The sequence below is a fragment of the Microtus ochrogaster genome, chromosome 1 (genome assembly GCF_000317375.1).
Source record: "Microtus ochrogaster isolate Prairie Vole_2 chromosome 1, MicOch1.0, whole genome shotgun sequence".
In the NCBI taxonomy this organism is placed as follows: domain Eukaryota; kingdom Metazoa; phylum Chordata; class Mammalia; order Rodentia; family Cricetidae; genus Microtus; species Microtus ochrogaster.
The window spans coordinates 28602047-28614470 of NC_022009.1; the positions used below are offsets into that span (position 1 = coordinate 28602047).

General features: G+C 44.2%; 1 protein-coding gene across 1 annotated transcript in view; it reads right to left on the reverse strand.

Annotated features, from left to right (window-relative positions):
• Positions 1-3607: 3607 nt before the first annotated feature.
• Positions 3608-12424, reverse strand: part of Sel1l (SEL1L, ERAD E3 ligase adaptor subunit) — a 44370-nt gene continuing 35553 nt past the window's right edge. The window contains exons 19-21 of the mRNA XM_005343421.3: positions 11670-11842; positions 9646-9774; positions 3608-7667 (exon numbers count right to left, since the gene is read on the reverse strand). Coding sequence (XP_005343478.1) covers positions 7458-7667; positions 9646-9774; positions 11670-11842 — 512 coding nt within the window. The 3' untranslated portion in view covers positions 3608-7457. The remainder of the gene's footprint in view (positions 7668-9645; positions 9775-11669; positions 11843-12424) is intronic.

Sequence of the window (12424 nt, forward strand, 5' to 3'; positions counted from 1 at the left end):
GTGGGACTGGCCACGTCTCCATCACAGGTCTTCCTACGTGGCATCAAGGGCATATCACAGCGCGGTCGTTTAAGAACTTGGGTTTTAGAGCCAGGAATGGCTTCCATTTGCATTTGAGTTTTAGGAATAGCACTAGCTGAGCAATCTCAAGTTGCTCAGCATTTTATCCGTTTGCTTCTTCAGCTGTTAGGAGAAGGGTGGGGACAGAACTGACATCACGGAGTATTTACGATCCAGTTCAGCAATGCATACAAAGCACTCTTCCTGTGTGTTCAGTCCACAGTGAAGGGCTCTTAAAGGACAATGGCGGCTCTCAGTGTATTCTTTCACACACTTACCTTCCAATCGATTCCAGTGCTTTGGACTCAATAATAAAGACCGTTGAATGAAGGATAGAAATGGAAGCGTATAAGCCTTAAGACTGACTTGTTTTAGTGTAAGGGGAACTCTGCGTATTATTGGGGCTAACCATTTCAGGGGGATGGTGTGTCATTTCCCACGAAGTCACTTCTGGCATTTTAGATCCCCACAGTTGGGTAGGACCTCAACAGCATCCCCCATCACCCCCAGTTCAACCAGTCTCATGATGCCTGTGAGATCCACGTGGAGTGGCTTGCCCAGGACCCTCTAGTCACTCACGCCAAACTCTTTCTCCTTCCTGTGGCCTTTTTCCTTGTCTTTGCATCTGAGGGCCGTTTGGTGGGACATTCACGAGGGCTGGTGGAGGTAGCTAGGACTACAACTGCAGGCCACGGGGGTTGTGTGTGAGCTCTCCCTTACCCATCTGTCTCACTGGTCCAGAATGGTGACAAGGAAAAGGCCAACAGGCTAGAGGGAGGCAACCACTTTCTGCAGTTAATGCCGGGGTCCTTCCTGCTTCCTTTATCTCAGTATTTGAAGGCTGTATCCGGTGACCCCAAGTATACAAAGTGCCAGTCTTGTTATAATAGTTTTATTACTTTTAACTCTCAAGCGAATGATGAAACAGATACTTCTTGGCTTCTTCAAGCGAACAGAGGCAGCTGCTGTTTGTGGCTCCGCTGTGGACAGTTCTACGTATTTCAGTTCATGTCACAACAGGGTTCTGGGGAAGAGTGTGTTATTTTCAATGCCCTGAAAGAAGCAAATTTGCATGTGTTGTGTAAGATGTTACCAGACAACACTGTTCAAACAACAAGCGAAAGAAAACGGGGTGTGTGTGGGATGCCAGAGCAACTGTTCTCTGAGATGAAGAATAACAGTCAGCTAGAAGCTCCCCCTGTCCCCTCTCCCCCATGGCTGAGAGTATACACAGAGCCAGGATTACATTCATCTAGAACAAAAATGTCTAATGCCAAACTGTTCCTAACGTCTTTTTTTTTTTATGGGTTAGGAAAAGCACAGAATTGGCAAGGCCCCAGGACGAGAGGGGAAACCCAGGTGGGTAAAGTCTGAAACTCACAGCTGCATCTGCACAGCTCAAAATAAGTCTGCTTCCAAGAATGCTTTCTAGTCAGACTGAAATCTTGAATCACGTGAAAGAGTGGCATCTTCGTTCTCTAAGTTCAGAGCCCTTGCGTGGACTATGTGGCTCTCCCAGTACTTAGAAGACTTAACAGAAATCCTTCTCAATGCTGAGAGGCTGGTTCTACTGGGAGACAGAGAGAAGGCAAAAGGAAATCAGGTTGAACCAGGATGACTGTTTCCAGGGGCAACATGGATGTTCCAAGGGTAACTGACTGTGTGTCACTCAATTCCTCTAAGAAAGTGATTCATGCTCTTTTTCTTTGCTTTTAAAATAAAACTTTGGCATCAATGCCATACGATTTTTAATTCCTTCCTTAATTCCTTCCTTCCTTTCTCTTTCCTTCTTTTTTTTTTTTTTTTTTTTTTTTTTTTTTTTTTTTTTTTTTTGACAGGGTCTCTCTGTGTAGCTCTGGCTTGTGTTGTAGAGCCGGATGGCCTTAAACTCCCCACCTCTGAGGGCGGGGATTAAAGAACGCACCAACCACACCCAACCTTTGTCTGTCTGTTTTTCTGAGACAGGATTTCTCTGGTTTAATAGCTCTGGCTGTTCTGGAACTTTGTAGACCAGTCTAGCCTTGAACTCACAGAGATCCACTTGCTCCTGTCTCCCAAGTGCTGGGATTAAAGGTGTATGGTTTTGTCCAAAATGGAACATTAACAAAATATTGCTAGTTTGGTAGAATTTTCAGGACCCACTTATACTCATGTTCAGTCTGCTGACTTTCTAAATTGTAGCAGCGGTGGCCCGGGAACATCCTCTTCAGCTACCAGGTTCTAAAGCTTTTTTTTTTTTTTTAAATACATATATTTCTGGAAAATAGTAAGTAAAAATGTTTCCTTTTGCTTTTTTTTTTTAATAGTTTCTACTTTCTAAAATTGTTCATGCATGGCTAAGAAAACCTATGATACAGTGGGCAAGGCCATGGCAGAAGAATGTGGGAAATGCAGATGGGAAAGCTTTCAACTCCACAGCTTGGCAGCAGTACATTTCCAAAGGTAGAGCCGGGCGGTGGTGGCGCATGCCTTTAATCCCAGCACTTGGGAGGCAGAGGCAAGTGGATCTCTGTGAGTTCGAGACCAGCCTGGTCTACAAGAGCTAGTTCCAGGACAGGCTCCAAAACCACAGAGAAACCAAAACAAACAAACAAACAAACAAACAAAAAAAAAACCATAAAAAACATTTCCAAAGGTAGGGCAGCCATTGTCAGTTAATACTCTCCAGGAAGTTAGAGGGGAGGAGCTGTGAGAGCCAACAGAGGCTGCGGGTTTCCCTGTAATGCTATTCGTGGTACACAGCTCCACTCCTAATTTCTGGTTGAGCTGGCAGACTGCAGAGGCTGTCACTCTGATGTCTCTATCTTCACGTTGGCCAAGGCCACCTCGGGTGGCTGTGTTCCTCGGAGTAACAACTGCGATCCAACTTGTAGCAGTCTGTATTATACAGACCTCTTACCCAAGGATCGGTCTGATGTTCTTTGCTGGACCATTTGGCAATCGTCACCTTTGAGTTTTGAGTTGCCTGCCAGGGTGTGGAGGGACAAACCTATCATTCTCTTCCAGCTTGCTTGCTTTCCACCCCTACCCCCGAGGATGGAACTCAGGGTTTCTTCTACTTTATTGGCAAGCCCATTCCCACTGTCACACCCTCAACCCCTGGCCAGGACTGTGTGTATACAGCTTGCTCTCAGCCAATGCTGTTTTTGTTTCCCCTTTATTTAGATCTTATTTTAAATAAGTTTCATTGTGCTGTAGCTGAGTTTCTGCAAGACCTCTTCAAAACCAGGGATGAACATGCAGTCATATGCTGGCAATCTACACTATAATCAGCTTAAAAAGAGGTAAATTCTGCTTACTATATACATCTCAGGCAGATTAAGGCCAAACCCAGAGATTCCACAAATAGTTATCAGTTCCTGGCAAATTCATGTCCTTCATAGAACATCTGAAGGACAGATGTTAGAAAAGAAAGAGAGATTTAGATTTCCCCAGACGAGTGCCTTTCTGAATTTCAAGGAGGGGTCACTGAAATGTTGACTCTTCCAGGTTAGAGCAGAAGTCTGGATGGGAAGGCCTTTGGGCAGGGCACACAACCACAGACAGATAACCAGAGGCGGGATCTTTATTTCACAAGTTTCAAGATACAGTACAAAACGAATCTGTACATCTCTCTATTAACAGGATTTGTTTACACAATTATAATACACTTCACCAGCCTTTATACTGCATTCCATTAAATACAAAATAAATTTACAAACGTCTACTATGGTGTTCCTTCACAATGCCAGCTTAGGCTCTTTAAAACCTCCCTCGACACCTATAGTGGTCATACTTTGATCATGTCATCATTGTTCTTTTAAATAAAAGGGAAATAGTGTCAGGTTGTTCATCAATAAATAGTAAAGATAGCACATCTGAACGGCGCCCTGCACATAACCAAAGGACCCTTCTTATGCATACAAAACCAGTTTTCTAAATGTGTAAACAGTCTCGTTAAGATACAAATCATTGGTTTATGGGATTATTTCAAATTTTCTTGAAATCCCTAATGGGTGGAGACACGTGGCTTCTTCTCAGAGAACATTACCCATTTAAAAACCAGACAACTTAACATCCAGGAACATTTCTCTCTCAGTAACTGGTGAGAATATTTTTTTTTTTTTGCATAAAATAGTTTTCTTTTGCTGATTATTTCCTGCACAACTCTGGCCATAATATTGTCTAATTGCCAAACACCAGCTGTCTTGGCAGGGAGCGGGCCACAGAAGTGTCCTGTCTGAAATGTACACGGGAAGTGGTGCACATGCCACACACACACACGAAGAGCTGAGCTCCGCTTCTGGAAGCCTACATGCCTGCTCCCAAGCACTAAAGAGCAAACACGAAGGCAGAGAAGGGAGGAAAAAACCCCAACCAACTAGTCAAACAAAACCAAAATTCTATGTATAGAACAGCCAGCCATTGGCTCATTACCAGGTTCCTGAAGGAGTCTCTAGTGCCTCTCAGGGTAGAGACAAGACAGGTGAGTGGAAAGATGTCCAGAAATTAATCTTATATTCAGAAGAATAACAAACCTTCAAGAATATCAAGATTTAGGACTTGTATTTTTACATTAATCTGGCTTAAGTGTTAATACATTTTTGAAAAAAAAAAAAACAGCCTTTGATTTACCTTTTTTTTTTGTATGCTATTAGTTAGTAACTAAAAAACCCCCAGAAATCAGAAACAAAAACTTCAAAAACAAAAACTTCACCTTTGTAAAACACCACCGAAGTAAAACTTGTGGTACTCTGAAACAGCTGGCTACCCAATGGGGCAGGCACACAGGGGAATAGGGACTGAGCAGAGAACGGGACAGACAGACCACAAAAGGCAGTGGGCGGGGTGGGCTACAGGGAGCAAGAGAGCCAGGCTCTATCTGGAAATCTAAACCCTAATGCTAAAACTCCGGAATCCTGGAGTTGCCTTAATGTCACTGACATTAACTAGCTTTACTGCCACTTGATTCAAATGGATGCCATTAGTAAGAACTGTGCATTATTTTAAAGAGAAACACCAAACCCAATTCCTATTTGCTTAGGTACCATGTGCCTTGAGCAGTAAGAGAACTGGAGCAAAGCATTTTGAGATCGTCTTTGAAATAAGCCATAAGAACTGAATTATTTTACATGGTACCCAGATTTCTGGGTGCAAATGACCCAGGCTGGAAAGAGAAGGTGTTAACAAGCCAAGGGAAAACATTTGCAATCTTAACAATGGAGGGCAGCAAGGGGCAAGTCCACCACATGAGGAACAAGACCACGCTGACCCATCCAGCCTTAGGTAGTGTATGGCAGCTTAAGAAGTGTTTTCTCCAGTACTCTCTGAGGGAAGGAAAGATGGACACAAGATTGCTGCTGTCCAAGGAGATGTTAGGTGGGTGGCACAGGACAACCACAGAAGCCACAGTCACTTTAGAGAGTTTCCCAACTATTTATTTTTAGAGACTGGGTCTTGTTTTGTTGCCTGAGCTGGTCTTGAACTCCTGGCCTAAAGTGATTTTCCTCCCTTAGCCCCACAAGGAGCTGGGACTACTGGTACACCACTGTACCCAGTTCCCCTAAACAACTTCAAACAGGGCCTTCTAAGTGCTGCCACCATGGGTTACGCTGGGCTTGGGGTGGGGCTGCGAGGAGAGGCAGCAGCGCCAGCCCCAGTGACAACCCGTTTACTGTACCACTCACCACCTAATCTTTAAGCACAGGACACAGAATAAGCCTTAAAATTTAAAGGTGCTGCCCAAAGCAACATTACATTTTTTGAGAGAAACACTTGATGTTTCTCAAAAGATCTTCTTTTATGCATATGGCTTCTCTGTGGCCACCTCTTTAAATTTGGAGGCAAGTATCCTGGAGGAATGTTTGCTTACGAGGTATCTCATAATACCGTCAGCACACACAAAAGTACACAACTTCACAACAAAGCCTTCATGTTCATTAGAGATGAACTAATCTAGTTCTGATTGGAATCCCAACCCAAAGCATTACATACTGCACAGGTCTCATGGTGGACAGGGATGACAGAAAAATGGAAAGGTGCCGTCAACAGGCTGGTGTCAGCTCCCTTATGGGGTGCTGGCTGCTGGAAGCTGCCATCTGAGGCTTACTCAGACCCCAAATTCAGCTTCGGCTTTAATTCCTTCATATGGGTGATTACATGATGCTCTCTAGGCTCGTTGTTTGTACATCAATCACAGCAGGAAATGCTCAAGTGTGACAGCCTCGATTTCCTCACGTTTACAACAGCAGGGCGGTACCATGACAGCTATGCAAGTGGCCGACTTCCACAGCCACACAAGACTGCCAGAAACAAGAAGCTACCAGAGCACACAGAACGGCACACCCGGGCCTTGGTTTTCGCCATGCACTGACTGGGTCTAACTCACCCTTAATGATCTGAGTTTTAGTATTACAAGGGAAGTGACTGCCCGACAGATCTTGAAAATAGAATTTGACATCGGAAGATTTTTCAGAGGGTTCTCTGTTCTCTGTATAGTAAGAAATGAAAAGTGAAACGAAACCTGGGAAGCAGGGCATCAACTTGTTAGAGGGTGTCTTATCTCCTCGAAGTCGGTTAAGGCTGTTTTCCGATTCCTCCACTGAGTCCGTCCTCTGGCTTCTGGACCACTCTGCACACTCACATCAACAAGCAAATCACACTGAGGAGCAGGGGCAAATTCCTATGTGAGTGCAAGGAGTCAGTTCACTGAGTTTTACTTCTATTCCATTACAAGAAGTGACGTTCACAAAGAATGCTTTAGCAAAGCCTTTCAGTCTTCAAGGAAGTCTGTTATGAAGTGTTGCAGCCGCCAGGACAGGAAACCGCTCAATAATCCCTTTTAATACAGAAAGTGCCATATATGTGTACTTGCAAGTAAGCTGGTAAGCTTTCCCAGTTACCGCATTTCCCGAACACCCTGAAGATGCCTTGTTTGGCTTGTTGTGTTTTTGACTTAAAGGCAAGTTCTATTCTCAGACTTAAGTATGTTTTTATGGTTAAACTTGCAACTAACTGAGTTTTCCCAGGTTGTCAGGGCTTGGGACCTGAAAAGACACTGACGTAAGAACTCACGCGTGTTGGCAGGGTGACAAAAGGGCGCTCTCAGGAGAGACAGGTGGGTACAGTAGACATGACTCGAGTGTCTTATGCTTCCGGAAAAAAGAGAGGAAAGGAAGGAGAAGGGAAAGCCACTGAAGTTGTCATTCCATATGGCACTGAAGCGAACATTCACTGTAGCTCCAGCGAGAGCTACTCATCCCTGAAAAGGAAGGCAGCAGGCTCTAAGCAGCTTCTGGGACCCCACGCTTCTTTGAGCCTCTTCCGGGTGGTGGCCACCATCCAGAGCCCTACATCAAATGCAAGTGTTCTCATCCAGCAGCTCCCTAGTGGTCACGGACCCAGGAGGGCATGTGCTGCTACTGTGGCGGCTGCTGCTCTGGCGGTCCTTCCTGCTGGGGAGGAGCTGGTCGCGGCCCTGGGGGCCTGGGTACTGGTATATCCTGGTGCTGTCTCTGCCTGTAAGCTATGACTGTACCCAACAGCAGTGCGATGATGGTCATGAGGTAAAGGTCCCATTCGGGTCCCAAAAGCTGGTCCATGTCCAGATGGGTAAATATATCTCGAATCTTAATGAGAACAACAAAGAAAGCATTATCACTTCAATGTCAGCAAAAACTCTAAAGTCGTTACATGAGAGCTGGTGACGAGCAGAAAGCTCTGAAGACTTGGATTCTAAGATGCTGTCATGGTTCTTACAAGGGCTTAAAGCTCATAAGAAGAAACCCACAATGGCGTGTCTCAAGAACTGAGCTGCTATGCCCTAACCGCTGACAACGTCAGATGTCTACGTGAATTCTTCCATCAGAAATCTCTTGCAGCAACTTCCAGCTAGTTCTCACAGTAGATATCTGAAAGGACCACCGGGATGGCAAAAGAAAGTCCAAAAACTCCTGCATGCTGGCATATGTAACCTGCCCACAGTGACAGCAGACCAGCTGAACACTCACTTTCCCGACAGTCAGCCATGCTTCTCCGGCCTAAATGAAGACTACAGGACCAGCGTCCACTGGCTAATCCCCCTTCCCCCCCCCAGGCATGTTTCTCTGTGTTGTAGCCCTGGCTGTTCTCCTCAAACTATGCTGGCCTCAGTCTCTCAGAGATCCGCCTGCCTCTGCCTCCTGAGTGTTGGGACTAAAGGTGTGCACCACCACTGCCTGGCTGTGGTTACATTTGAACTGAGATGCACACTATTTCACATGTTAATCTGAACTTACAAGTTATATCCTTAGTCTAGAGGTTTTGTAAAACTGTGCCCCAAACTCCTGCAATATGTATTTGTAAACACAGGCACTAAATTTTCTAGAGGAAAAAAAAAGGAAAAGTACTGTGCCCCAGGGGATTCTAAGCTTTTAACCCAGTCTGGCTTTCTTATTATCATTACTCAGTATTATTGCTCCCCACCCCCACCCCCCCTCAGGCTGGGACTGCTTTGGTGTTTTTTGTTTCAGTTGGAGAATCTTGTCCTCTTTGTAGATCTGCATAAAAAAATCAACAAAAGTATCTTCTCCATGGCATGCCACCATCCTAAACCCCAGACTGCAACCGCTGAAGGAAAGTGCAGGAGACAATGGTCTAGGATATCCCTGGCAGTCAGAGAGCTGCCTCATGCTGGCTGTGTATAAGCCAGGCAACTGCTCTGTCCTGAGTCCAAGCCTAGCCCTCACTGCCAGCTGCAGAAAGTACAGCACACTGGCTCATGCTACCAAGGAACTCCAACGAGGGACATTTACATATATAAGAAACTGGGTGGACAGGGTAGAAGGGGTCCTGGGTTTTGGGAATTGTGTGGAGGACCTTGGAAGTGTGGGTTCAAGTGGCAAAGGGAGAGAAGCCCATTTTCTGTGTGAGTGTGGGAGGAGCACTGTTCACTTTTAAATCTGTAATGTGTAAGGGTAAGTCTAATGGAGCAGCACATAAGACTTAAACATCACCCTTCAGTCTGGAATGAACTAAAGGGGAATGGCTCTTAACAAGGGCTCAGAACATGGAGTGTTTATGGAGCAAACGGAGTACAGAGAAATCTAAGTGCAGAACCCAGGGCACTTACACCTATGTCCTGTTACTACAGTCGGGAGCTTTGAGGGGAATAGGTAGCCCACCGCCTAGTTAGGCTCTATTATCCATACGCAGTCAGGCTATTTCAGAGAAGAAAGCTGTGGCATTTTTAACTTCTGTTTCACTGTTGCAAGAATCAGAAGCACAGTGACTCAGCTCTCAGACTCCCCTCCATCTTTTTCTTCTCACGGTATTGGTGTCTGTCTGCCAGGGGTGTGCCTGACTTAATTGTTATTACTGTTTCAAAGTGTCCAGTTAGTGCTCAGCTGTCCCTGGACAAGAAAACACCTGCACCAATGACAAGCGCTTATGCTAAGGACACCGGGAAGTGCTACTTGAAAACTCTGCTGCCTGCCTGGTCTACAGCTCACCCCACTTTGCACTTTACCTGGAAAGAAGGGGAGACCCCCCTTTTTTTTTAGCCTTGAGGCCCGAGAAAGTGACATAATTGTACTTCTTTAAAAAAAAGGGACACAGCTCATTACTCACATTTGCTTCCCGAATGTACTGTAAGAAATAGACGACACCCAATTTGCAGAGAGCAAGGAAGACAGGAACTTGTGCATCTGGGCTAGCCTCGGCTGCCATGTCATAAAACCGTTTTGCAAGGTGAATATCCTACAGTGCAGAAAACAAAGGAAAACTCATTCTTGTCAAAATATACAAAAAGTATCTATTTTATTTCAGAAAAGTTGTCCTACCTTTCAAGATTCTATTTAAAATTAATGCCCACTACCTACAGGAAAACCCAAAACTTTACCTGAGTAAAATTTCTGTAATTAAATAATTTTAAAAATTTAAAATCAGGGGCTGGAGAGATGGCTCAGTGGTTAAGAGCATTGCCTGCTCTACCAAAGGTCCTGACTTCAATTCCTGGCAACCACATGGTGGCTTACAACCAACCCTCTTCCAGCCTGCAGACATACACACAGAATATTGTATACATAATAAAGAAATAAATATTTTTTAAAAAATTTAAAATCAGGAATTAGAAAATATAACTCATTTCTTCCAATGTAATGTCAGATTTTATGTGTAGATACACTGTATTCAGGCACACACCTGACACAAAATATTGCTGACCTGGAGATTTCCAAGGAAAGCCTCTAAGTTCCAAGCTAATCTTTCACTTAATACTTTAGCCAGTGTAAGAATCTCTGGTTTAGTTCACTGGGGTAGGACCTTTGAGAATCTCCAGCTGGTCCTTTCTAGAGAAGTATGGGAATCTCTTCGGGGATCTCTCAACTTCTGCTATGTGTTTTTCTAAGACAGAAATGCCTGGGGTCAACATGTAATCTGTCTCTGCAAAGGATGGCTCAGCCTGACAGACCCAGTCCTTCCTCAGGGTGGGGAAACCTCAGAGATCACTAATCTAGGCAGGCACCTTGCTATGCTGCTGCAGTAAGAGGCTCTTGTGCTGACTGATATGAACCACCACAATATAAACACTGTATCTTGCTACAATGTTTCTGGAAACAGTGACCCCAGGATGGAGGGTTCAAGATTCAGAAGGCAGGGCAGGGATGATGGGAGCTCTGAAGAATGTTAAACTTACAGGACAGAATGCTATTGCACATGGGAATGGAAGGAGAACACCAGAAATTACATCCTCCACACACAGACTTAAACAGAAGCAGTTACTTTCAGTTAGTCCTTATCCATTAAGAAGAAAAGCACTTTCAATTAATAATAGGAATATGGTTAGTATCCAATTAAAAATACACAATTCAAACATTTTTTGACAACAGAATCTTTCAAGACCTTGGATTCAACTTTATGATATAGATGATCTAACAGGGTATTTAATCATATCAAACCACATCCTGAATTATATTTTCCGATCATCATCAATCTTCATACTTTAGTAGCAATTTATTTGGTATTGGACTGACTTTTGGGGTTACTGCTGTTTTGAGGCAGGGTCTCATGTAGCCCAGACTGGACAGAAGTAGGCGTGTTCTTGAGGAAGACCTTGACCTGACCTCTTGTCTCCCCTTGCTGGAATTACAGCATGTGCCACCATGGTCAGCGGCACCAATTAGTTTTCAGTAGTGTAAATGTCTCCTTCATTCACAAAGTAGGAAGGAAATGGAAACGGTGACTAAGACACATTAAAAAGTCATGCCACCTAGGAGTTACTGGGAACTGTATTTGATTACTTGTTCTCAAAAGCTGAACCTGGGTTCCTTTACTGAATACTTGGACTTTTATTGTAGTGTTTATCTAAAGTGTACAAGGAGTAATATTCTTAGAATTATTTTGGGATAGAGAGGCAAGGACTTAGAGCCATTCTAAGGAAAATAAAGGTGGAGGCATTAGAAAAAAGTTCATCAGTAGAAAAGGTTTTAATCCATTTCAAAATGATCCAAAAGCAATGGCGCTGACTGAGGGTGGATATAGTTCCTGACACAAGAGGCTACCAACTGGGCAGCACTACCTGGAATACAGCAATGCAAACATCTCCCCTTGTCTTAGCAACGCTACTCAGGTGTCAGTTTTGACGCCACACTCACCTGTTTAATGCCTAGGCCCTTCTCATGCATGTAGCCCAGGTTAAACATAGCTTGGGCACTGTGCTGCTGCTCAGAAGCCAGGCGGTAATGAATAAATGCAGTCTCGTAATCCACATCAGTGCCAAATCCATAGAAATGGTAGTCTCCAAGTTTAATTCGGGCCACAGTATAACCTGAAACAAAATTAAATGCAAAGCTACTGATAAACAAAGTGTGCTTAAAACAAATCAAATTTATTTTTTTTAAACAGGCTTATGTAAACCAGAATTTTCATTTGTAGTAGAAAAGCTTTAAATGGATCTCCCAGCCAAGTCCTAAAGCCAGTAAGCATGTAGAGCAGACATTATCTCTTCTGCAGAAAGCACGTGGCAGTCACAGAGAAGCCAACCAGGTGGGTGGCCCTGTGTCTCACTAATGCCACCCGTTAAATGACCATGCTCCATTAGTCATGTCATTTAAGTCTAAACTGACTGTTCAACTTGAGCACTGTGTAGGACTGGAGAAGGAGACGCCTAATGTGGAGAGGAGTATGTGAGGAAAGCAAGTTAAAGAAAAAGTAGGGAAAGGGTAAGAGTTCTTTTCCATTTCAGGCTGGTATTATATTATATATTCTTCAGTTCTCCATTTATATAATCAGCTGGCCTGAAGCTAAAAACTACACGGTGAAGCCGGGTGATGGTGGCACATGCCTTTAATCCCAGCACTTGGGAGGCAGAGGCAGGCGGATCTCTGTGAGTTCGAGACCAGCCTGGTCT